This window comes from Girardinichthys multiradiatus, chromosome 18 (assembly GCF_021462225.1).
Source record: "Girardinichthys multiradiatus isolate DD_20200921_A chromosome 18, DD_fGirMul_XY1, whole genome shotgun sequence".
NCBI classification, from domain to species: Eukaryota; Metazoa; Chordata; class Actinopteri; order Cyprinodontiformes; family Goodeidae; genus Girardinichthys; species Girardinichthys multiradiatus.
In genome coordinates this window covers 18,768,779-18,793,208 of record NC_061810.1, presented here as the reverse complement: position 1 = coordinate 18,793,208, position 24,430 = coordinate 18,768,779, and the positions used below count along the sequence as shown (strand labels likewise).

The 24,430-nt window shown below is 38.2% G+C and overlaps 1 protein-coding gene across 1 annotated transcript in view; it reads right to left on the bottom strand.

The window, feature by feature from the left end:
- The window catches only part of LOC124884068 (WD repeat-containing protein 49-like), a 69,376-nt gene that overhangs the window by 6,114 nt on the left and 38,832 nt on the right, over positions 1 to 24,430 (bottom strand). Inside the window, exon 4 of the mRNA XM_047391678.1 lies at positions 22,572 to 22,770. Within this exon, the coding sequence (XP_047247634.1) occupies positions 22,572 to 22,770 (199 nt within the window). The remainder of the gene's footprint in view (positions 1 to 22,571; positions 22,771 to 24,430) is intronic.

Sequence of the window (24,430 nt, the reverse complement as noted above, 5' to 3'; positions counted from 1 at the left end):
CAGACATACAAAATCTATTAACTGGTGCCTCTGAAGCTAACAAGCCTATCATGCCTTTTTTCACCTTTTATTTATGCACAGAAATTAGGAAACAGTTAATGGGTTGCACCATGGTGTAGTTGTTGTCATGTAGGACCCATTGCAACCCAATACCTTTTAGCAGCAAGTTCCTTTCTGCATGGTTTGAATGTTCTCACTGTGCATAATTGGGTTCTCTCTGGGTACTTTAACCTCGTTCCACAATCCAAAGACATGCATGTTAGGTTAAATGGTTTTTCTTAATTGCTTTTATAGTTATGCATATGTGCTTGTTTGTTAAACCTGTATGTCTATGTGTTTTGCCCCGTGATGAAACGGTTACCTGTAGAGGATGCAGCTTACTTCCAACCCACTAATTGCTGGAGATAGGCATCAGTCCCCCAAAACCTTGCAAGGAATAAGTGAAGATTGATGAAAATCATTTATGTATTCATAAAAGGTTTAAAAATGCTTCCAAATGAAAAGATGCAGTGTATTTTTCTCTAAAAATCCAATGTTCTGCTAAATCAACGCTAGATTCCTACAGTCAATGTAGGCATAGTGCTGGTCCCAAGCACAGAAAAGAGAAGGTTGTTTCAGGGCATCCAGTGTAAAATCTTTACCAAATAAAACAAAACAAGATCTCTTTACTACATGAATTGAGGACTGGGCTAACATGAACCACCTCCACTGGTGGCCAGCAGGTTGCTCATGGAAACCAAATCAAACAAATTGAGAATACATTTTCCCAACCATATCAACGGGGCTTTGGGCTTTAACAGATTGCCTCCAGTAGTGTAGTGCCAAAAAAAAGAGGAAAGGGTCAAGGTGGCTGAGGAAGTATGGTGAGAGATTGTAAGGCAGAAGTGTTCCTTTGATACTGAGGATTTTAAAGAGCAAATTACCCATATGAGAGATGAAATTTCTGCCTCATCACTGTCTAATTTTGTTTTTATGGAGGTAAAAGCAATAAAAGTCTTTGTTTGGACTACATCTCCAGACACCTCCTAAAATATTGCGAGACCAACTCTCCTGTACTTCCAATCGGATATTATAATGCTTTTTAGAGCACCAAACACAGAAATGTACAATTGTTCCTGTGGCTCAACACAAGTCCCAGTAAGTTCTTATAAGGATACAAGTGATTTTACACCAATGGCTCTAACTTTCTCAGTATTGAAATCTTTTAAAAAACTGATCAAGAACAAGTTAATCAAATTTGTAGAGGACAAATTAGAGTCTTTACAGCTTGCCTACAACAGTAAGAGAGGGATTGAAGGTGAAGTCTTAACACTTCTTAACTTTTGATTTTTGAGCACATTGATGGCCTGGATTCTAATGATCACCCAATGTTTCTAGATGTTTCTTCTGCTTTTAATGCATCCAGCACCACATTTTAGCCTGTAAATTATTAACAAACTTGAAGGTGTGTCCTTTAGTTGTTGGTTGGTTTTTTGGATTTTCTTGTGGACAGAGCCCAGCATGTCGAGGTGAATGGCTTTATGTCCCATGTCCTGTAGTTCTCCTTGGGGCTGCATTCTCTCTATTTTATTGCATATCTTGTACACCAATGATGCATATCTTGTACACCAATGACTACCACAGCCCCTAAACAGGACAACACAGGCGATTATTGCCAGCCTCCTACACGCAGAGGATATCTCAACTGGTCAAGTGGTGGTTGGTTTGTTGCATGGTGTGACAGATCTTCTTAAATGTAAATGTCACTAAAACCTAAGATTTGTACATAGGTTTTAGAAAAAAATATAGTCCACCACCTTTTGTTACTATTAAATGGTAGCCAGTGAACCAAGTTCAGTGTTCTAAGTACCCTGGTCTTTTCAATGACAAAAAGCTGACATGTAGTGAAAATACTTACAAGGTCAGAAATAAAGTACATCAGACAACACTTGGTCTGCAAATTAAATCAATATGGAGTGTGTAAAAAGTTCATAATCATATTGGAATGTTCTATGTTCGAATCTTACATTTGACCTTTCAGTCAAAGACAAAAAAAAAGAATCGAACATTTTTTTAAAGAGCCCCACAAAAAAAGCTGATGACATTCTCCACTACTCTGCTTACTCACTGTGTGGAGAATTTGAGATCCTACCGTCTGGTAAGAGATTCAGACAGCCAAAAGGGTGGACCATTGAAGGAAAAACTATTTTATAACTCAGGCCATTATTCAGCTAAAATTATAAAGAATTATCTATAAGTCCTTTTGCCATTTAGTTTGATGTTTTAATTAATATTTGAACATCTTTTCAGTTTGTGTTTTTTTTCTGTGTTTTGTCTTGCCATTTTGGAGTGATTCTCTCTTGGATTTTGTTTCTATGTTTTCACCTGACTGAAATGCAATTTTCCCTTTGGGAACAATAATTTCAAACCCCCAGTTGTGGCAGATGGCCGCTCACACTGAGCCTGGTTCTGTTGGAGGTTTCTTCCTGTTAAAATGGAGTTTTTCCTCTCCACAGTCGCTACATGCATGCTCAGTATGAGGGATTGCTGCAAAGTCAACGCCAGTGACTGTCCACTGTCTCTACATGCTCATCCGGGAGGAGGGAATGCTGTAAGTCACTGACTGGATGCAATCTGCTGGGTTTCCTTAGATAGAAAAACTTTTTATCCAATTTGAATAAAAAGCTAACTCCGACTGCACTGTTCAATTGTTAGGATTAATTGGAATGTATGTACCTGACAGTTGTGAAGTGCCTTGAGACAACATGTGTTGTGAATTGGCGCTATATAAATAAAACTGAATTGAATTGAATTGAATTAATTAAGTAAGATGAACAGTAGAAGAAGTGTGCAGGTAAAAGTAGGGATGTTTAAATGGAGGTTTAAAATAATTAACAAGAACAGTAGACTAAAGTAGACTACTCAGTGCCAACTCCCTTTTTAAAACCTTCTGCTTTTTTTGAGTCCATGTCTTTAAACCACTGAATATGGATTAAAGTTTCCCTTTTGGTACTTTTTATACTGTAGCTCCTGTTTTCTCCTTTTTCATTTTGATGCTCCACTTGCCATCTAATCCAGCAGGGAGAAATGTGAATGCTTTGAATTTCTTCCATGATCTTAAGATTAAGATCTAAAGTATATTTTGTGTGTGCAGAAGAAAAGGTTAAAGAAAAGAAGACCAGGATCGTCTGAGATGGATTCAATTTGTTCTACCATAGTGAAGATTGGAAAATCAATGGAGTACAGGTTATCATGTAAGAACAGTATGTGACAAGAGCTGTGGATATCAACAAAGTGTCAGACAGATCATGCATTTGAAGCTGAAAATGTAAGGGTGATCTAAATGTCAGTGTGTGCCCCACAGTTTGGATATCAGAAGATGAAGAGACATATTGTAGCAAGCTAGATGAAGTGTTATTGGGTGTTCCCAAGAGGTGGTGGTGATTAAGGTATATTTACTGGAAATATTAAAAGGATCAAAGTCACGAGGAAGTGTTAGATAGGCATAGTGTTTAAGACAGAAATGTGAAAGGGCAGATGTTGTTGGACTTTGCCACTGGGATGTAAGTGGCAGATGTAGGTACATACTTAAAGGAGAGGAAAGTAAGTGGAGTGATGTAAAAAACTGAAGGAATTGGCAAACAGGTGGATCATATCCTGAGCAGAAGGAAACGGAGGAAACTGCAAAGGTAGAATGCAGCTAGGCAGCATTGTATGGTAGTCTGTAATGGCATATGCAAGAATGGTGGAAACTAAAGAAGGAAGAATGATATCCATAGCTTAGGAACAAACTTGGGTAGGGTCATGATGATAGGGATGAGTTACTAGATGACTGGAAATGTGCAGTAGAAGTTGCTAGGGAAACTGCTAAGAAGATGCTTAACGTGTCCTTTGGGCAGATGAAAGAAAATAATCAGACTTGGTGGTGGAATGATGAAATGCAGGCAAGTACAGAAGAAATAGCTGGACAGGTATATAGATATTGCACTGCTTGGTTAGACTTGTGGCAAAGAGAGAGCTAGCAAAGGTTAAGGTTTATAGAGAGCTGTTTGTGATACTGGACACTAAGGAATAAGAAAATTAGCAACAGAAAATGATCAAGCTGCAGATTATTGCCCTTCTTTCATGGGCTCTAAGAGCCACTAGAAAAGTATTAAAAACCACAATGGACGGAGTGGGTCAAGGTGATGGTTCAAAATCATGGACACCATTGGTGGCCATCATTCTGCAAGTTGTGGACAAGAGGATGGTCTGGACCCTGCAACCTCACTGTTTTAAGAGGACATGATGTGTGAAGGTGAGTGTTTATTTTACTTTGCACAGCACACAAAGCTGACAGCTGGAGGTGGGGATTCAAGCCACACCTCCAGCCATTAATTGAAACACAACAGGTTCCGTGCTGGGTAGAGCAAGGTAGAGTGGAGTGGAGCTGTGCAGTGATAATAGGCCTCCTGTAGGAGGCTGGAAAATAGGCATACGTGCAGCGGGTTAGTTGTTAAGGACATATAAAAATACACTAAAAAGTAAAGAACATTTTGACAAGAATGTGTATTTGTGATACCAGATGAATAAAAACTATGTTGAAGAAAGGATGGTGGATAAAGGTAAGTTATTGAATCAGGAAGTGCAGATGATTAGTAATGAGGAAGGAGGGCAGTAACAAAGAGGCTGTAGAATAGAAAGGAGTTCAGTCAAGATGACACATGTTGAGGTCTGGTGATGTTAAGAAGAGAAGGAAGTGGGCTTTTCAACCACAGTACTCAGGGGCCTCTTAGATGTTTAAGAAGTGGAGAAGAAGTGAACTGGTACCAATTTCCAAGAACAAAATTGATGTGTAGAGTTTACAGATGAATACAAATGACACAACCAAAACCTAAGAGTTTTTGTAGTCTGCCTTAGAGAGATGAGTAAGCATCAGCAAGGTTTCCCAATAAAGAGGACTAAAGATGAGATGCCCATTTTGGAAATGTTACTGGAGATTGATAGTGAAGGTGTGAAAGAGTGTAGCCGTGTCTTTATGGGTCTAAGGAGAACACAACATACAGTATGTATGTGTAGATGGATATGCACAAAGACAGCAAAACAGTGATGTCACATGTAGTAGGAGTGATAGATGGTTTCAAGGTGGTAGGTGGGGTTACATCAAGGATCAGATCTGAGACCCCTCTTGTTTGCAGTGATAATGAACAGGTTGGCAGATGAGGTCATGCAAGAGTCCCCATGGAGCATGGGTTTCACATATGACACTGTGATCTGTGGTAAGTATAGGGAGCAAGTGGAAGAGAGCCTGGAGAGATGGAGATATATCACCTGGAAAGAAAGGGGAATTTAAAGTGTGCAGAAACAAGACAGACTGCCTTTGCAGCGTTTTGCTGCTCGGGCAGGCTAGCCGAGCAGCTGGCTTTCTGTGATTGCAGCATTTTTTCTTTTGCAGTGTCTTTCTGTTGCATTGGTTTTGGAGTTAGCATAATTCATGAATTATGTAGTTTGCATCATTCAGGTGTTTGCAGTGCATTTACGCAGTTTGCTGTGCGTTTGCATCCGTTGGCCACCATACTGGAAGGTTTTAAAAACACATCATCCTATGATGTAATGAAATTTAAAAACGGGCAAAGACAAAGTTACTTACATCTACGTATCTGTCTTGAAAGGGTTACACAGCTAGGGCTATGAAACTACAATGAACAACAGTGAGAGCCATTATCTAAAAATGGAGAAAACATGGAACAGTAGTGAATCTTTCAAGGAATGGCAAGTCCCCTTACTTAAAGAGTGCAGCTTATCCAATAGATTATCCAAGTATCAAGAACAGCATCTAAAGCCCTGCAGGCCTTATCTGCCTTAGTAAAGGAGAATGTTCACGATTCAACAATAAGAAACTGAGTAATTAGAGACTGGGCAAAAATGGTATCTAATATAACACAAAGACCAATCTCACGTTTTCCAAAAACATGTTCATGATTCCCAGAACGTTTTAAGGCATATTCTGGGGACTGACAAGAAAAAGGGTTTCACAGAAATGGACATCATATCAACGATAAAACATGGTGTAGCTAGTATTATGGTCTGGGGCTGCTTTACTTCTTCAGCACTTGGATGATTTACTGTAATTGATGGAACCAAGAATTCTGCTCTCTCGATAAAGATCCTGGAGAATGATTTCCCTAAAACTGTAGAGTATTTGGGTTATACATCAGGACAAATATTCCAAACACACCAGCAAATCAACCTCTAAATGGCTCAAAGAAAGAAACAGGCAAGTGCTAAAGTGGCCTAGTAAAAGTCCAGAATTAAATGTGATAGAGGTGCTGTGGCATGGCTAAACAGGCTGCTCATACTGTAACACTCTCCACTGTGGCTGAAGAAAAAAAAATCTGCAAAGAAAATTAGACCCAAACATCTCCAGAATCAAGTAAAAGACTACTCGTCAGTTAAGGGGACAACTATGCAATTCTTTTCTTTACATAGGGCCAGGTTGGTTTGAATAGTGGAAGCTTGGTGTCAGCTGTGTTATTTTGTATTCCTGTACTCTTATACAATTGTGGTACAGCTAACAATATTCTGTTTGCATTTCCCTGATGAAAATATATGTTTATGACAGCTGCTGATTTAAAGTTGGTAGTCACTCAAAACGCTAAATACCAGAGATGAGTTACTTTACAATGTTTCGAAAGCACTAGACTGTTTAATAGGTTTTTGGCACCAGGGCAGGTTTCATCCTTCAGCAGTTCGCAAACTGTTGCCTTCCTTGAGTTAAGACTTAGCGTTAGACAATATTACGTTTCTTACCAGGGCTAGGGAGAAGAAGGACAGAACTGTTGCTTAGTAGTTCATTATCCTATTTTTGGACAAAAGTGAATTTAGCATATCATTTTTAAAATGAAGGTCCCATTGTGTGGAGGCAGAGTGGACAGGCTCAAATTCCAAGTTGATTGAGGTCCAGTGTGATGTTTCTCCAATCAGCGGTGATTTAAAAAGCCAAGTCATCTGCTGTTGTTTGTCCATTGTGTGTCATTAAGTCCAGCATAGTGAGCATAGTCATCTACAAAGACATTTTAGAGTGTTTTAGGGTTCTGTTTCTATTAGTATCATAATTGAATTCCTTATTTATTTGGTTGGGCATTGTTAACCACACATAAACAATAAAATCAGCATGTTTTTGTTTATGAGTCTTTCTGGGTAAACTCCTGGTATACCTCAACCAATGTTTCGTTGGTTGTAGTAGTTTGGTCCATTTGCTTGCCTAGAAATTATTGTTTTGTGTGGCTGGGTCTTCCTTGTAAATACATTTCTGATCCGTATAGGACATCCTGCTTAGCTAAAGGCATAAATAAATAAAATAAAATTGTATTGACAGAAGGAAGACGAGAGACACCGAAGTCAGCAATGCAGACACAAATAAGAAGTTGAAGGATGCAAATAGGCAACTTGTGCTTCCTGAACACCTCAGTAGAGCTATGGGTTGATTGCCTCCATGACATGCAGCACTGATGCAGGTTTTGATGCAAAAGGACCCTTGACCAAGTATTGAGTGCATATGCTGTACAGCAGATAGACATACATTCCAGTAGGCCAACATTTCTGTAAAAAAATCCTTTATTTATTATTTGTTTGTAATTTTCTAATTTTCTGAGAAACTGGCTTTTTGATATTTATTAACTTTAAGCCATAATCATCACAATTAAACAAAATGACCACATTCTGAATTGACTTACTAACATAAATTAACTTTTCAGTGAACCTGTAAGGTATTGAGATGTATCTGCATCAGTAAAGTCACCAGGTTCCTTCCTTCATCTCCTCCTGAAGTCTTAACTACAGCGGTGTGATGTAAAATTGTCGGCTCTTTAATTAGCTTTGTTAATCTGTGTTCATTTACTCAACACAGAGAGTAAACAATCCTGATTTTATCCCTTGGATCAGATGACGCCACCCAGATACTGATTATTTATAGATTAATGGCCATCTAAACAAAAACAACACATACACACATGCAAACAGACACCTGGAAAGATCCAGACACATACATAATTTATCTTTTATCTATACTTATGATAGCGAACAAAATGTACAGACATGCACACATAATGCAAAGTGCATGTATGGATGTACTGACACAGTACTTGGGATGGACAGTTTCTGTAATCGCAGCAGTTCCCCAAACAGGGTCCTGATTAAACAGCAGCTTAGAGCGCTTTAATTTCATGGAAGAACAGACAGACAGCAAGAGAGAGAGCAATGAAGAGAGAAAGTGAGGGAACAAGAGGAGGCAACAGATGTGCAGGTAGGGAGAGGGAAAAAGGTGGAGGTGAGCAACTGACAAAAACAGAGAGAATGAAACAATCTGGTCCAAGAGAGCAGATTGAAATGATGGATGGAAGACAAGAGAGAAAGACGGGGGCATAGTAAAGAGGGAGATTATTTGGGCAATAAAAGGCAGCTTTGACTGATAGGATGTGAGTGGGAGTAAAATGACATGGAGCAGCGGCAAGCAAAGTATAGGAGATAAAAAGATAGAGCAAGAAAGTGAGAATTAAATAAAGAAGAAATCTCAAGGCCTGTCCAGAATATTAAAAAAAAGGGAGGAGGTTTAGAACAGAGGCTGGAGAACATACACGCTTTAGGCAGGTGGAGTGCTTCAATATTTCAGTCACATAAAAAATTCAAATCCCTGCTAAAATCTGTGAACAGTGCATATTTGTGATTAACACTCACTTCTGCAACACTAAACACCCAGTCCTCCTATCTCCATCAACACACACACACACAAACACACACACACACACACACACACACACACACACACACACACACACACACAAAACAACATGCAATGCTTTCACCGCACGCCCATGCTTTCAGTTAAAGGCTGAATGGGAACCTGAGAGAGATTATTAGGAGATATCAGGCACGGGGACTCAACCATGCAGCCAAACTGTCACACTCTGTTCTGGGCAAACACAAAGTGAGCAGTTGTGTCGGCAGAGCCTCGAGCACATGAGGCGAGTTAAGCCAGCAGCCTGCAGCAGTTTAAGTGTCCACACGTGTGCTCGGGAGAGAATTTCCTTTCTTTTTAGATGCATTATTCTATAGATTTCCGCACTAAAAAGGCTCAAAGGTATTTAGCATTCAGTAAAGACAATCTAGTCTCCAGCTGCACACACACAGGAAGACTTGTGAAAATACAGAACAGGGCTTTATGATATATGTTAAGGAACATAATCCTTTTGCTTCACCAAACTCACTGTGACCTTATAGAAAAGCTGTGCAGTGTTTTAACTCAGAGCAACAGAGATTCATAAATGTTAATGCCTCATCCTACATTTTTCAACTGCCAGTGCTATACATTGACTTTATTGTGGTATACCTGTTTGAAGAGTTTTTATGAGAGCACAAAACTGTAGAGTTGTGAATGCACACTACTCCTCACCTTTGCACCGAATTACCATGTCACCTTCTTGATTACCATTACGAAGTTTGTTGTGTTATCTTTTTGAGGAACCACAATGAAGAGGAGCAGGCATCCAAACAACAGGAGAACTGGAATCTAAAATAACTAGTAAGCACCAATAATTTGCTTTGTTAATATTATCAAGGCACTGTAAAAACATTTCCACACTGAAAATAGATCTCACAGAGTCTAAAGGTAAACAACAGGTCCAGTAGGTAAAGAGAGCTGTGGTCATCCACCACTGTTGGACATCAAACCTTATATTGGTGCTGAGCTCAGAAGTGCATGATTTTGTGTGAACATCAAACCAATAATTTAATTGCCTCTAATGTTCTTCTTATGGCTCTGATGAAGTTGCTCTGTCTTTACACCATACAGTTGTCATGGTTCATCTTGTATGTTGTCATTTTTTTTTTACTTGTGATCAAATCTGCACCATATATCTATCTACATAAGGAAGTAACAAAATGTTTAGTATTTTTTGTAAAAGGTCAGCCTTTGAGAAATGCTAACTTCAGACATGCAAGTATTATTTTTTTTCTGTTTTCCTAAATCCTACATTCATTTCACTGAAAATAATTTACTTTACCTCTGACCTCCTCCCTAAAGTTTTTTTTAAATGTTTTGCTTTTGTGAGTTTGTTAGGATCTGCCATTTTGGACTTTGTTGTGGTTTTGTGTTTGTTTACTTTTCAGCTAGATGTTTCTATTTTGGGTTTTGTAGTCATGTTTGTTTATTTCTTTCTGCTCCCTGATAGCTTTGTTCTCTCTCCTGCCTCCTAGTGTTTTTGTAGTTCTTTCTCCCCTCGCCCATAGTTCCCTTGGTGTTGCTTTCTTATTTATTTATTACTGGTATGGTTTTCTCTGGATTATTATTATTATTATTATTATTATTATAGTTCTCTGCTTCCTTGGGTTCTCTAGTTTACTTTCCCATTTAGTATCTCTGTGTTTATCTATGGTTAGGTATTTGTTCTCTTTGTACTCTTCTAACTTATTAGTTTTTCTTTCCTCTGCTACTCTTTGTCATTAGTTCCCCCTTCAGTTATTATTTACTCTGTGTTAGTTCCCTTTATAATTGTAGTCTTTTCCAGCCTAGCTCCTCAAGTTAATCTCTATTCTTCCATTTCCTCCTGATTGGTTTGCTTTAGTTATTGTTTATGTTTTGGTTTACATTTATTCCAGTCCTCACTTTCTCTTCTTCCTTCCTAGTTAGTTCAGTCAGTGTTGGTTTAGGTTTGTTTATTTCTGTAGTTAGGGTTTCTTTTGTTAATTCTTATTTCCCAGGTTCTTATATCTTAGGTTGTTATAGTTTTCTTAAGATCTGTTTCTGTGAGTTTGTTAATTAGTCCCTTCTCCCATGGTTTAGTTTTGGATTAGTTTCACCTGTCCTTCAGCCTCCCTGCTTCCCATGTCACACCTGTCCCTAGTTCTGTTGATTACCTGTCTTTTGTTCCTCATTGATTTCCCTCTGTATATTAGTTGGTCTGTTATCCTTGTTCCTGGCTGGTTTGTTGCGTCTACTTCCTTGCGTCTAGTTCCCTTTTTTTTCCCGTACTCTATCAGACCTGGACACCTGTATACCCACTGTACACCTTGCGTGCACACCCTGCCTTCTGCTTTGCCAGTATTGGATTGGAAATAAATTATCGTTCTGCTCGCTATGCCGTCTCCTCACCTGTCTCTGCACTTTGGTCCACCACAAAAACCTCAAACTATTACAAAGTTATTATTTGATTTCTTCCCTGGAATTTCACTTAAAACCAATCTTAAACAAATTGATTCATTTATAAATAAACTAAACACAAAACATTTTATATATGTTTTAGGTGATAATAACAAAAACAAGAGAGGTTAGCCTTTAACCAATGTTATATACAGTGTTTGAATTGTTAACTGAAAAGTTTGGCAATTTTAAAGAAAACTATACACCCTGCAGAGGCCTTTTTCTCAGTGTTGTTTGAGTCCATCTTGAATACAATACATCCTGTGCCTTGCAAATCTGTTGTGACCACTTGACTGATGGAGAACTGCAAATTTGACATGTCACAGTTGTTTGATTATCTATATTTATTGAAGGCTTCTGCTCAAAAACTTCATAACACGTGGCATGATGGTTTTTTTTTTTATAATGCGAAGATCTGTTGATCTCACTGCCTCCACACTTCTCTCCCTTGTCTAGGTGTTTATTTACAATTTCTCTTTTCATCTCCATCTGCACTCCCACCTTTCCTTTACCTCTGAGTTTCCTTCATTTCTTTATACCATTGACCTTCTGCCATTTTCACCTCTTCATCTACTGACTTCAGCTTCTATCTTCTTTTCATCTTCTCCCCTGTTCTTGTCCTGTTTGCCCTCTATTTTCCCCTTTCTTCTTGGTTATTGCTTTATTTGTTGCCTGCTACTTTTTTATACTTTCCCTCTCTGCTTCTTGATCTCTTTCCTCAGAATTGTGAAGGCATCCTTTTTTACAACCAGTTTGCGTGTGTACCCACTGATCAGAAGCACCAAGGGAAGCAAAAGTCAGTGTCGAAGGGGATTTATTTATCTTCATCTTCTCAGCATTAAGACTCTTTAAAACGGCTGTTTAGCATTCTAGTAGCATGCATCCTTCTGGTTCAAAGCAAATGATTTCCTACTGATTCATACCAGACCCATTAAAAAACAGGAACACAATATGGACAGAAAACACTTATATCTTGCTCCCTCAGACCAAATGTTAGTGCATAGCAATGAATACAATTCATCTCAGTCAAGTGTTTTGTGTCGCCATGTTTCAATTGCAGCTCTGCTTTACCACAATAAAATGTATGCATGGACTGATGTGCTGACCAACAACCGCCTCCCCCTGCCTTATTGTCCTCTCACGAAGAAACAATAAGGCAGCACATAGACCTGATTTGAATAATGATCTTTCATTATGCTGTAGTTCCTGCGTATAACTTGCTAGAATGAGTTGAAATGCATGTGAAGTGGTAAACAAAAATACTCCCTTGACTCTGTAGCTCTCATAAAAGTAGCTATTTTCCAAGTTTACAAGTGCAGCAGTAATCATAATGCAATTAAAAAGACATTCAGGCAGTATCTCCATTAGATGCAATCCTGTGAGAGCACACAAAGACAGCGGAGTAGATAGCAAGACAGGAAGCAGTTAGTTGGTTTATCCTTCAGCAGCTAGTCTTGAATTTCTTACACTGTGAATATTGACATTCTAAGTTTTCTTTTCAAAGTAATACAATGTTCAGTACAATAGGTGGGATTTCACCTATTGGCACATGTGATTTAATCACCTTATTGCCTGTTCCATTAGGAGGTACCTTGCTTACGTGATTAGATCAGCTAATTATTTCCCCAAGTTCTGAAGGCAATTAAAAACATTTGAAACAACAAAAGCATTACGAGAGACATTCGACCGGTATGCTTGTGTAGCTTGTAGTTTCACCAGTATGTTGATGACAGATGATCAAGTTTCGACACCTGATGTCTCTGGCTGCTACGAAGGAAAAGTAAAGATAAGAGGATAAAAAAGTGCTGCGGTACAAAAGAAACAAAAGAAGGACCCTCCGCACTAAATACAGTCTTGTTTACAGCTGTGGCATATGGTAGAAAATTTCAAGTGAAGCATGCGGCAGGATGTTTCTCAGTGGTATATATATATATATATATATAAATATATATATATATATATATATATAGATAGATAGATATAGAGCCCAGAAAAGCATAACTAATTCATGAGAAAGGTGGATCTAAATGCAGAAAAGTCTGTGTGGGTGTGAATATTAGTGCAACATCAGAAAATGCTTTTATCATGAAATTATACTTATAACCTCTGTAAATAATTATGTCACCCTCATTTCCTGGAGTTGACTTTAAAGCAAAATATACTGTATGTGCACTTCTTTTTTATCCTAGACTCCACCACTTCACATTAAACTTATACTGTAAAATATACAATCATGGTAAGTTTATTTCCTGAGGGTTTTGGTTCCCAAATGTAAAGTTAAAATCATACCACAGTATTCAGTTAGAGATCTAGTTTTAGCTCTGGCACTTTAATACCTCAGTTTTTCTCTCTGGTCTCTGCAACACAGCAAGAAGTATTTGCTTTGGTGACAGGTAGCTTAGCTCAAGTACTGCAAACACTGGGCAATAAATGATCAATGTCGCAGACCTTTCTTTAGTGTTCATTCAATCATCTTCTATACCGCTTATTCTATAGTGGGTCATGGGGGAGCTGGTGTCTATCTCCAGCAGTCTATGGACAAGAGGCAGGGTACACCCTGGTCAGGTCGCCAATCCAATCGCAGGGAACACTTTTCTTTAGTGTCGCATAGTTATTTGTCAGGCTGGAATTATTTAGAGGTTATTTTTAGCTATTGTTTTGTCCATGTACTGGCTTTATTTTTAGCCCCACTTCTTTTTTGTTTCACATGCAGATTTAAAAGCATGTCTCACCCAATAAGTTTGTTTTTTTTTCCTTTTTTTTTTTTTCTTAAAATAGGATTTAGGATGGATTACTTTCACTCACTTAATACATAGAAGTATTCAGATACACAGACGTCCACTTATTGTATTAGATAATACTTCAAAGTCAGTTCATTCAAATCAAAATGTTTCTAGTTCGAAGATAATGTTGTAACAGCTGTACTTTGGATACACCTGAGCAGTTTACCTATCTTTGTCATCAGAGACCCAAAAGCTATTTGTAATAAACTAGCTGCTGATGACAAGGGGGAGAAATGCATTAAGAAGGGTGTGGCCACTAGAACAAAAGTGTGAAACATGCACACGAAGTTTGCGAGTGATGACAAGCCCCTGAGACGTGTGCAGGAGGAACCCATGTGTACGTCTACTTGTGTTATTAATCTAAATGACAATAAATCCTGCATGCAGTGGGCACTAAAATTAACCAGGCAATGCCAAGATGAGAACTAAATTATGTGACAAATGTAAATTTGATTTATGGTAATTATGCTGCAATCAGGCAGCGTGGGCTGCAGCATGCATACAGACTAATTCACCTGCCACCGAACTCATACATACAAATGAAGCCACCTTAAAAAAAAATCTCTCTATATATAGATATATATATATATATATATATATCTATATATATATATATATAAGCAATAATGCTGGCCCGGGGGCTTAAAGCTAATTATTTCTATTATTGTTACGTATATATTTACATACATTGGCATGCAAAAGCAAATGCGCACACAATATTCTGCAATGTTTACAACAATGTTAACCCCAATTGTGAGTGTAAATTACCAACAGGTTAATCTAATTCTTTGAAGCCAATACATGGGAGATCATACAGTGGAGTAATGATTTATTGGTTACACGACTTAGTTTGTGTGCACGCAAAGCAGTATACAGCATGAGGATTTATGTACAGACTGAAGAGGTGTATGGAAAGTGGAAGTTTATGCAATATGAAAGTGTGGCTTGAATGTCATTTCTTAAAATGAACCAAATGACTGAAACTAGAAAATTGAAATAAACTGAAGCATGCACATTCTGTGAGCACACCAAGAGACCCATATAGCAGGGCATTTAATCGCAGAGTTAATTTCATTTACTCTCCTCCTTCCTTCATCACAGGCTTTGTTCTTCTTCATAAGAAACAAGAAGAAAAGAAGCCAGCTCCCCTCTAATAATACCCTCATTTACATGATGAGAGTTCAGCTCACTAGATAAAACTTTCGGGAAAAGAAGAGCTGAGAAGGTGCACACTACATACAGCTATGGCACCGTCACACTCTTTCTAAGCATGCACATTCAGGAATGCAATTTGTTTTTATATTCTTAAGAAAAGGAATCTAAATCAAATTCGACACACACACTGACAGATTCCCCATGAAAACAAACATAAGAAAGAATAAACAAGGCAGGCCCTGCAATAAACAGATGTGTTAGCACTCACACGCCGCTCTGCTTGTCTAGCGTGTAACTCAATTTGAAATGCTAACACGGCCATGTGCTCAGGGGCATGAAGCGCCGGGCCAACATCATCGGTCCACATCCTCGTAATTCAACTCCACTCTTCACCGTGCCGCTGAGCAGTGCCCCACCACCATATTTTACACACGGTGAGTAAAATTAATTGGGAATTTCTGGGCACACATGATTTGCGCAATGGACTTACTTTGCATTGCAGATGAAAAAAAGCGGGGGGAGTAAATGTAACATATGCATATGCAAAATTGGTAACTGTGTTTCGTTTTGCTGTTTCTGACTGTTTAAAATGGATGTATGCATGTATATTTGTACTTTACATGAGTGATTATGACCCGTAGCTCCATTATCAGTATTCCTCATCATAGAGTGCCAGCCACATTTTTTGCCCACCTAAAGAGGATGTGTAAGAGTCTTAAAATGAATACATTTGTTATGGCAAATAAAACCTTTGGGAAAAGAAGAGCTGAGAAGGTACAATTCTTTAGTGGCCTAATCTGCCACTAAAGAATTGGAAAAATACAACCTTTGCAAGGTTCTGGGTACCTTTGTTCAGTGGGGAAAAAATACAGTGTAATTAATCACTGGTGAAACAATTAGTGTTTCCCCTTGTGTTAATATGTTGTACAGCCCTCTTTTGCTAGTAAAGCTAGGGACACACCTCAATTTGTTTTCCAATTCTTCCCTCGATTCTCATTCAATAAAGTTCACAACAGTCGGTTGGGTGAGTTGTCTGACAAATCTGTTCGTGTGACGGGGTGGAGACCGGAGTCTGCAAGTGTGTCATGGAAAATGACCCGACCTCAGTCTCTGTCAATTATAAATATTTAAAGTTTTCAGTTCAATCTGGATGTAATTGGGTGATTTGAACTGATTACTGACCCAAACACAAACGTATGTTGCTGACAGCCAATGAAAAAGAAAGGTTGGGACACGACATCAGCTGCTTTTGTTTTTTGTTACTTTTTTGTAAATATAAAACATCATAAGCATAGATGCAAAACAACAGTGTGCGTAATACAAACCATCTAGTAAACAAGGTCATCAAACTAAGCAGAAGAAAGTGTGACACAAAATTCTAACATAAGTAATACAACAAACTGTCAGCAATTAACCTCACCACTAACTGATAGTTTGCTGTGTTCAGTTATTTTTAGATGGTTTGACCTATCTTGTAGTAAGTGTGTGATCCCCCATCTTTCAGTCAGGAAACAAAAATCTACTGAAACCTGTCTGTTAGTGTGAATTTCATGTCATTTTAAAATCTGTGAAGGCTGTCAAAGTTGTGTAGTGTGTCCCCAGCTTTAGACATCACTTGTCCTGTTGATTGATACATTTCTCATGATTAGAATACAGAGACAGGAATGTTTGACCACCATTCTTTGCCCAGTCTGCCTATCAAGAGTCCTTGGTCCTCTTAAGCTCTCTTTTCTTCAGCTCACCCCACATCTTTTCTAGTTTTGGAACTGTCTTCGTCCATCTCAGTGTGGTTTGGCTCATCCACCAAACAGGACAGGTCCAGACTGCAATGAACAATCAGGTCTGCAGAGAGAATCATCAGGGCTGACCTTCCCTCTATCCAGGACTTGTACAGGTCTAGGGTTGGGAAAAGGTCATCTAAAATCTCTGCAGACCCCACACACCCTGCACACAAACTGTTTAGACTTTTACCTTAAGGTTGGCGCTACAGAGCGCTGTCTGCTAAAACCAGCCACCATGGGCAGTTTCTTCCCCCAGGATGTTTCTCTGATGAACACTTGACAGTCAGAGTTCCAGACCAACCACATGCATACTTGAACTCATCTCACATTATATTCTATTGTAAAGCCAGTTGTATATATGTACAGTATATGCACATTTAAAAAGATATTCTTTATTACAATTGTTATATATACAAAAAAATTTAAAAAAATGTAAAATCCTCACTGAGAGCAAAGTGTACTGGAGTCAAATTCTTTATTTGTCTGTCCAAACATGGCAATAAAGCTGATTCTGATTCTGGCATGGCCACAGTGTAAAAAGGTGCTGTTTTGGCTATATGTTATCATGCTTGTTTTCAGTTTTCTTGTGGATGTCACCCTGCCTTATCTTGAAGGGCAAAGTTCACATTTGAGATGTTTGCTTCTTTACATAATATTAGTTAAACGGATTGTTCTGGGTTCAATCAAGTTGTGACTTTGTTAATAGTTTGTAGCAATTATTTCCTTATGTGGAATCCCCCCCATGAATAAATCCTGTTAATCTCATATTAAATACAGGATGTTTCAAAAAATTTCTGTGTGACATTATGCTACTGCAGTAACAGATTGGAATATATTTTAAGGCTTTTTGTACATCTTTTTACGGAATGCCAATAAATGTGGCTGGAACTGTATACATACCAACAGAGATCAGGGACAAAAAGCTAAAAATAAAGCTGCATCATTTCCTTAATGCAAACCATTCAGGCTCCGTTTTTACTTGCTAACGTCCACAATTGTCCACAATCACAAGATAGTTTTATATACAGCAAGTAGTATTGTAGCGTAAAAGTAAAGACTCTGTTTTATATGTGCATCATTCCTAAAATGTATTTTATTACGTACTGCCTATAAGCACCTTGCACTAATGCTGTTCATGAAATTTACTAGCAGAGCTTGAAGGGGGGAATTGATGATTAGGCCGCAGGAATTTCGATTAAGCTGAGTGAAGTTCTGCTGAACAGTCAGCCCTACATTTATGTTTGCTTTGCTGGCTGTCGACAACAACAGGTGGAACTCACAGTGAGGGCTCTAATTAAAATCAAAATCAACCTGCCTGCCTATAATTGTTTTTCCATTTCTGCATTATGTGTGTGTGAAGATGGTTCTAAATATAATGACATTTAAATTTCACAAATCGCTTTGCCTATTAGACACTTTACCCCCGTTCACTGTTTTAATCTTGTGTGCTACAATCGCTACTCATCTTCATGACCGTATAACAAATGCAAAGAGTCAATGCTGTACTTAGCCTGTGCCTGGACATCCATCGTAGAGTGGTGGGGTCTTTCAGTTGTTCTCAGAAGTGATGAAATGCCAGATCTTTGTGACGTAAAAAATGGGATGAATAGTTGGATAAAGAATTTCCAAAATGTTTTAATGTATAGTATGGTATTTAACCTGTAAAATTCAAGTGAAAAATAAACAAATTTTTTAAAAGTAGAATAATGTTGGTTGAATACGTGTCCATATCCTTTAACCAATACTTTGCTAAAGCCCTTTTTGTTTCAACTTGGCATTGAGTCTTCTTTAGTAGAAATTTTGACTTGGTAATATTTGCTCACTCTTTAAATTAAGATTATTAGGACTTCAAGTAGACAAATGTATATTTAGGGCCAAAACTGACTGACAAATGTGACTGACCCACAATGCTTTAGGAGATTTTGACCAAAAAGAAAAGAATTCTGTCCAACAAACCCTACTTCGTACTCTGCTTGGCTGTTGATCTCTTGGCAGATTCCTTGACCAGAAAAATGGTATAGTGTCAAATACAGTTTAGAAAAAAATGACACTGAAAACGCTGTAATATGTATGCCGGGCCCATTGGGGGGCTGTGACACTGCTGCAGAAACACACCAAGAACCGTGGGCAAAAACATCAGTCTTGCACAGACAACTTATGCAAGGAAAACACAGCAACATGACAGCAAAGAGGCGCATGTGGATTACAGAGAGATGGAGCTAAGACGTCATCGTTCTCATGTACACACGGAAACACAGAACTGGCGTGTTGAAATCTTTCCACTCTGGGACCTGGTTTCAAAAATGATTGTTTTTGGTCTCCCAAAACGGCAGATCCTCATGGATGCAATGCCTAAACGACAAAATACTCATCTCCGTGTGGACAGGGCCTCAGTATAATTTTTTAACAGTTCAGGAAAAATGTCCAGTATTTGGAATTTCCCTGTTGTTCCATATTTCATTATACTTATAGGTGATAGTCTTTACCATGTCATAGTCTGTACACAATGCTTTGGAATATTTTTACCCCTTTTCCTGACTGGTACATTTGTTTAAGGAGATCATTTAATATCTAGTAACCTTTGCGCAAACTATGAATTTAGCTACTTGATGCAAATGAGCAAATATCTGGAAAACTCCACTTAACCATCTAAACTTTATGATCTGACAACTTCTATATAACTGATGGGAAGTGTGAACCTGAATGCTGCAACTGAATCAAAAAGGTCTTTTGACATTGCACAGTTATGCAACCAACATTATATCAGCTGTTTTATATAAATTAGTTTTTTATTGAATTGTTCAGGATATATGCCACATTATATGAGGTAAAAAGTTTAGAAATTATTTATTGTTTTACATTAAAAAATGTTGCGAGTGTGTACACTTTTAAGAGCGACTGTATTTCTCCTGCCAATGCCAGGGTACTTTGTGTTGCAGCAGAGATTAGGCTGAGCACCCAGACCCATCAATATCCATGAGTCCTGCATAGCTCACAAACACACACTCATACACAGTGATGGAGAGAGGCGAAAAACCTGACACTTTCACTCATGAGTGAATTGCTGCTCTGATGTACTGAGGCTATTCACACACATACACACACACTAAGCTGGTGATGGAGTGAAACCATTCCCTCTCTTCACCTCATGCCCAGTAGCTGGCTAGCAGCCAAATCAAGACTTGCCAATTGCCGTCTCCACCAAAGCAGCAGAAACCTTTTTTTTTTGATAAGCTCACTACAACGTACATACTCTTACTCACACAAACAGAGAGATTAACACAGTCTGTATTGATTCCCTCCCGCAGAGACCCAATGGGCCCACTCCCTACGGTTCCGTCCTCCCATGTATTTCAAAAACTGGTCACTGATTTGAACACTGAGTCCTTTGTAGTTTTACTTGCCCTTGGGTTTACGGTGACACTTAAATTTCCTGTCGTCCCCACATCTATCATTTTCATTATCCTTCTAAAACTGTTCTTCTCTGGAGTATTATTACATCATAGCTCTTATTTCTTGGTTCTTTACTGCCACATTATGGAACTCTTTTAACTGCTAGTAGAAAAAGTTAGCTTTTTACTCTCTCTTGTCTAAGGAAGTTATTAAACTAACCCCACCTTCTCCACCCACTACCAGCTAAACAGAATCCAACAATATCCATCATCCCTTGCAAACTTTCTACACAATGCACCTAAAGTATAATGTTTGCAGAGCTTATTGTTACTGCTGAAACATGAGTGACTACTCCTTGATTTATGTGTCCTGTTCAGGGTTATAGAGAATGCAAAGCCTAATTTAGCTGTCAATAGAAAAAATTATGAGGTGATTATGCCCAGATTGTTAGTCCATCAACAAATCTACCTGAAGTCTGTTTCCAGTCAGAAATTAACCTAATGATAATAGAAAGAAAGCCTGGATGTGCAGTGCCATAAACTAGTATTTCTCTGTGACCTTTTTACATTTTGTTGAATCACGCAGTTCACGCAGTGTTGTTTAGAGGTATCTGGTTAAAGATGGGGTGAATACAAATTTAAAGGCACAGCACTGTTTTCATATTTTTATTTGTGAAAAGCTTTGAAAACCATTCCTAGCTTGCCTTCCACTTTAAAGTTATTGCACTGCTTAGTGTTAGTCTGACACATAAAATCGCAATAAAATACATTGACGTTCGTGGTTGTAATGGGGCAAAGCAACTCTATAAAAACAAATAGGAGAAAGCAGTGGTGGCTCAAACTAATGGACAGCCCTGAATTTCACAGGACACTTCAGAACAATTGCAGCCACAGTGCAAACCCTGCTCTTAAGGTCCGGAAATAAAATTTGCATTTTTTTGTTTTTGCTTTTCTAACTCAGCTCTTCTGCTTTCTTGACAGAAATGTCTATTGTTCAATTCATGCAAATGTTAACATTTTAACAGCTATTATTTTTATCCCCTTTCCTCTCTAGAGACCAACAGATCAGAACTTGCAAATTGCTTTTGCGTTGCCCCCAACATGCCCATTCCTCACCAGTTGTGGACAATAAAACGATGCATAAACACAAGTGCTAAAAGGTTTATTGAAGGTTGAAGTATCAGTTGTTATTTCTAAAAACGTTACTGTCAAGCATCTACCTAGTGTGGTTTATTACATATGGAAACTGGCCTTAAAATGAAAAGCAACGTAAAACACATACCCACATTAATACAGAATATAAATTTATGTAGCTGTTCTCTGCATCAACAAATATTGTCTTTTTTCTGCATCTCACCATTCTTATCTTCAGGTTAAATTTCCACCCATCCTTCTTCTGCAACAGGAATGTGCACAGGGTCAGCATCTCATCTAGTCTTCTCCCTCTTTAAGGTTCCCCTCTGTTTTTTGTCCCATTTGCAGTCTTTTCAAACTCCACTGGTTCTTCAGCAGATAAGGAAAGTTAACAACAAAAAAACATTTAGATGCTGATGAGAGGGATGACCTTATAATCGCTAAAATATTCTTCTAAAACCCACAGATTAAGTGTTTATGTGGATTTGGAGACAAAAAGCAGCAGCTTAGTCTCAATTTACTGAGTCAGTATTTACACTAATTAAATACAAGTGGAAAGCTCTTTAATGTGAACTACTGTCTCTGTGTTGCTGTCCTTACTTTAAACATACATTCATAATTAACATTTGACAACCTGATACGTTGAATTTGCATGCAGTATATTTTCTTTCTAGGCAAACGCGGTTCTCCAAATGTAATAATTCAGCAGCATAGAATGAGATGGAATGAGATAATTAAACATAGCATAAAATCTTTAAAGAAAATCTGTTGTATGTATTACACATATACACCATGCTTTAGTTCCTGCATGCTCTTCTTTGGGCTGTGGTGAGTTAATTTGAATTAATTTGCTTCACTGTGTGTTTGGAGGAGCCCAAGGCAAGCTGAGATAAAGCAACACTCAGCAGCCACCGCCGCAGGCTACCTTAATATGGTCCCCCTTTGAGACAAGCGCACAAACCTCTAACCATTGCCTGACGCTGGGTTTCACATTTATTTCATCAACAGGATGCTGCCACCCACGAACATGCTGCAGAGTGGGAGGTTAGTCTTTATCAGAGCCAAAATGCACAACAGTACTATTAAACTGTAAGGATCTAAAGCTACTTCCTTGTCCGCTTGATGCTGTAAAGGACAATTCATTGGAAGCATAACGGTTGTATTTGTTTACCTGTCCGAACAAGGCAACGGTCTGTCCAAGCAGGTAGCTTAGAGCCAAATTGCAGTCTGAAGAGGATGAGAGGAGCAGAAGCCTGTCACTGTGCCTAAATATCTCCAACTGAGTTACATGACCAAGGTGCGGCTGAAAACTCTGCAGTAGTTTTGGGAGTTCTTCAGCGACATCTTTACTTGGTTTCAGAAAAATAAAACTAAAGGACAGAAGAAATGACAGTAAAAAAAAAGAAGAAGTTTTTTAATGCACAAAAACATGCAGGCAAAATGCAATTTAGGGGTATAAGAGTAAAGAGGAATAAATACAAATGCATGACACATCTTTTGCATTTTTATTTGCAAAAAAATGAGAATATATTAATGTCCTTCCTTGCACTATTTTGTGTCAGTCTATCACATAAAATCCCAATAAAATGTCTCAAGACCTGTTTTTGTCATGTGGCAAAATGTGAAAGAGTTCACATTTGTGTGACTCCTCTTGCTGGCTGCAGCAAGAGGATTATGCTACTATAAATGATTCAACTCCTACTAATTATTTAAATGTTCTCATTCCTCAAAATACCGGGCGAGGAGGAGGAGTAGCAACCATCTTTCAGTCCGATTTATTGATTAGTCCCAGACCAATCAATAGCTTCAACTCTTTTGAATATTTAATCCTTAGTTTTCCTCATCCAAATTGCAAAGCCACTAAAACCACTTCTGTTTGTTGTTTAATACCGTCCACCAGGCCCTTACTATCCATTTTTAGATCAGTTTTCAGACCTTTTACCTGATTTAGTGTTAAATACAGATAAAGTTATTATAGTGGGGGATTTTAACATTCATGTTGACACTGAAAGTGATAGCTTAAATATAGCGTTTAATGCTATCTTAGACTCAATTGGCTTTGCTCAAAACATTAACAAACCTACCCACCTTTGTCTTCATTCTCTGGACCTTGTGCTGACATATGGCATTGAGTGTAAAGACATAACAATATTTTCACATAACCCTGTCCTGTCTGACCATTTCTTAATAACCTTTGAGTTTAATTTAACCGAGTACTCCACACCTGAAAGAAAATTTCATTATAGTAGATCATTATCAGACAATGCTGTAACAACCTTTAAAGAATCTGTTCCACTTTTACTTTCCTCATTATCACTGAAAACCACAGTGGAGGGCAATAATTCTGTTTCTGTCCCTTCACAAATTGATTATTTTGTTCATAGTGTTTCTTCATCATTGCGTGATGCATTAGACAATGCAGCCCCCTTGAAAAAGAAGGTAATTATTCATAGGAGGCTAGCTCCCTGGTTTAATTCAGAGCTGCGTATTTGAAAGCACAATGTTAGAAAATTGGAGATAAAATGGCGCTCTACACACCTTGAGGATTCCTATTTAATCTGGAAAAATAGCCTACTGTTGTATAAAAAGACACTTCGCCAAGCCAGAACAGCTTATTTCTCATCATTAATAGAAGAGAACAAGAATAATCCTAGGTTTCTCTTTAGTACAGTTGCTAAACTTACGCAGAGTCATAGCTCTGTTGAGCCATTAATTCCCTTAGCTTTTAGCAGTCATGACTTTATGGGATTCTTCCAAAATAAAATTGATTATATTAAAAAGAAAATCTTTGACATAGTCCCAAAGATGATTACTTCATCCTCAGCAAGTCAGACAACATTGGAAATAACTGCAGAACCTGATTTGTGTTTGGACTGCTTTGATCCTCTGGAGCTTCCTGAGTTATCAGAAATATTAGCTTCATCTAAACCTTCAACTTGTATGTTAGACCCAATCCCAACCAAATTATTTAAGAAAGTGTTACCTTTGATTACCAGCCCCATTTTGGATATGATTAATCAATCTTTAGTA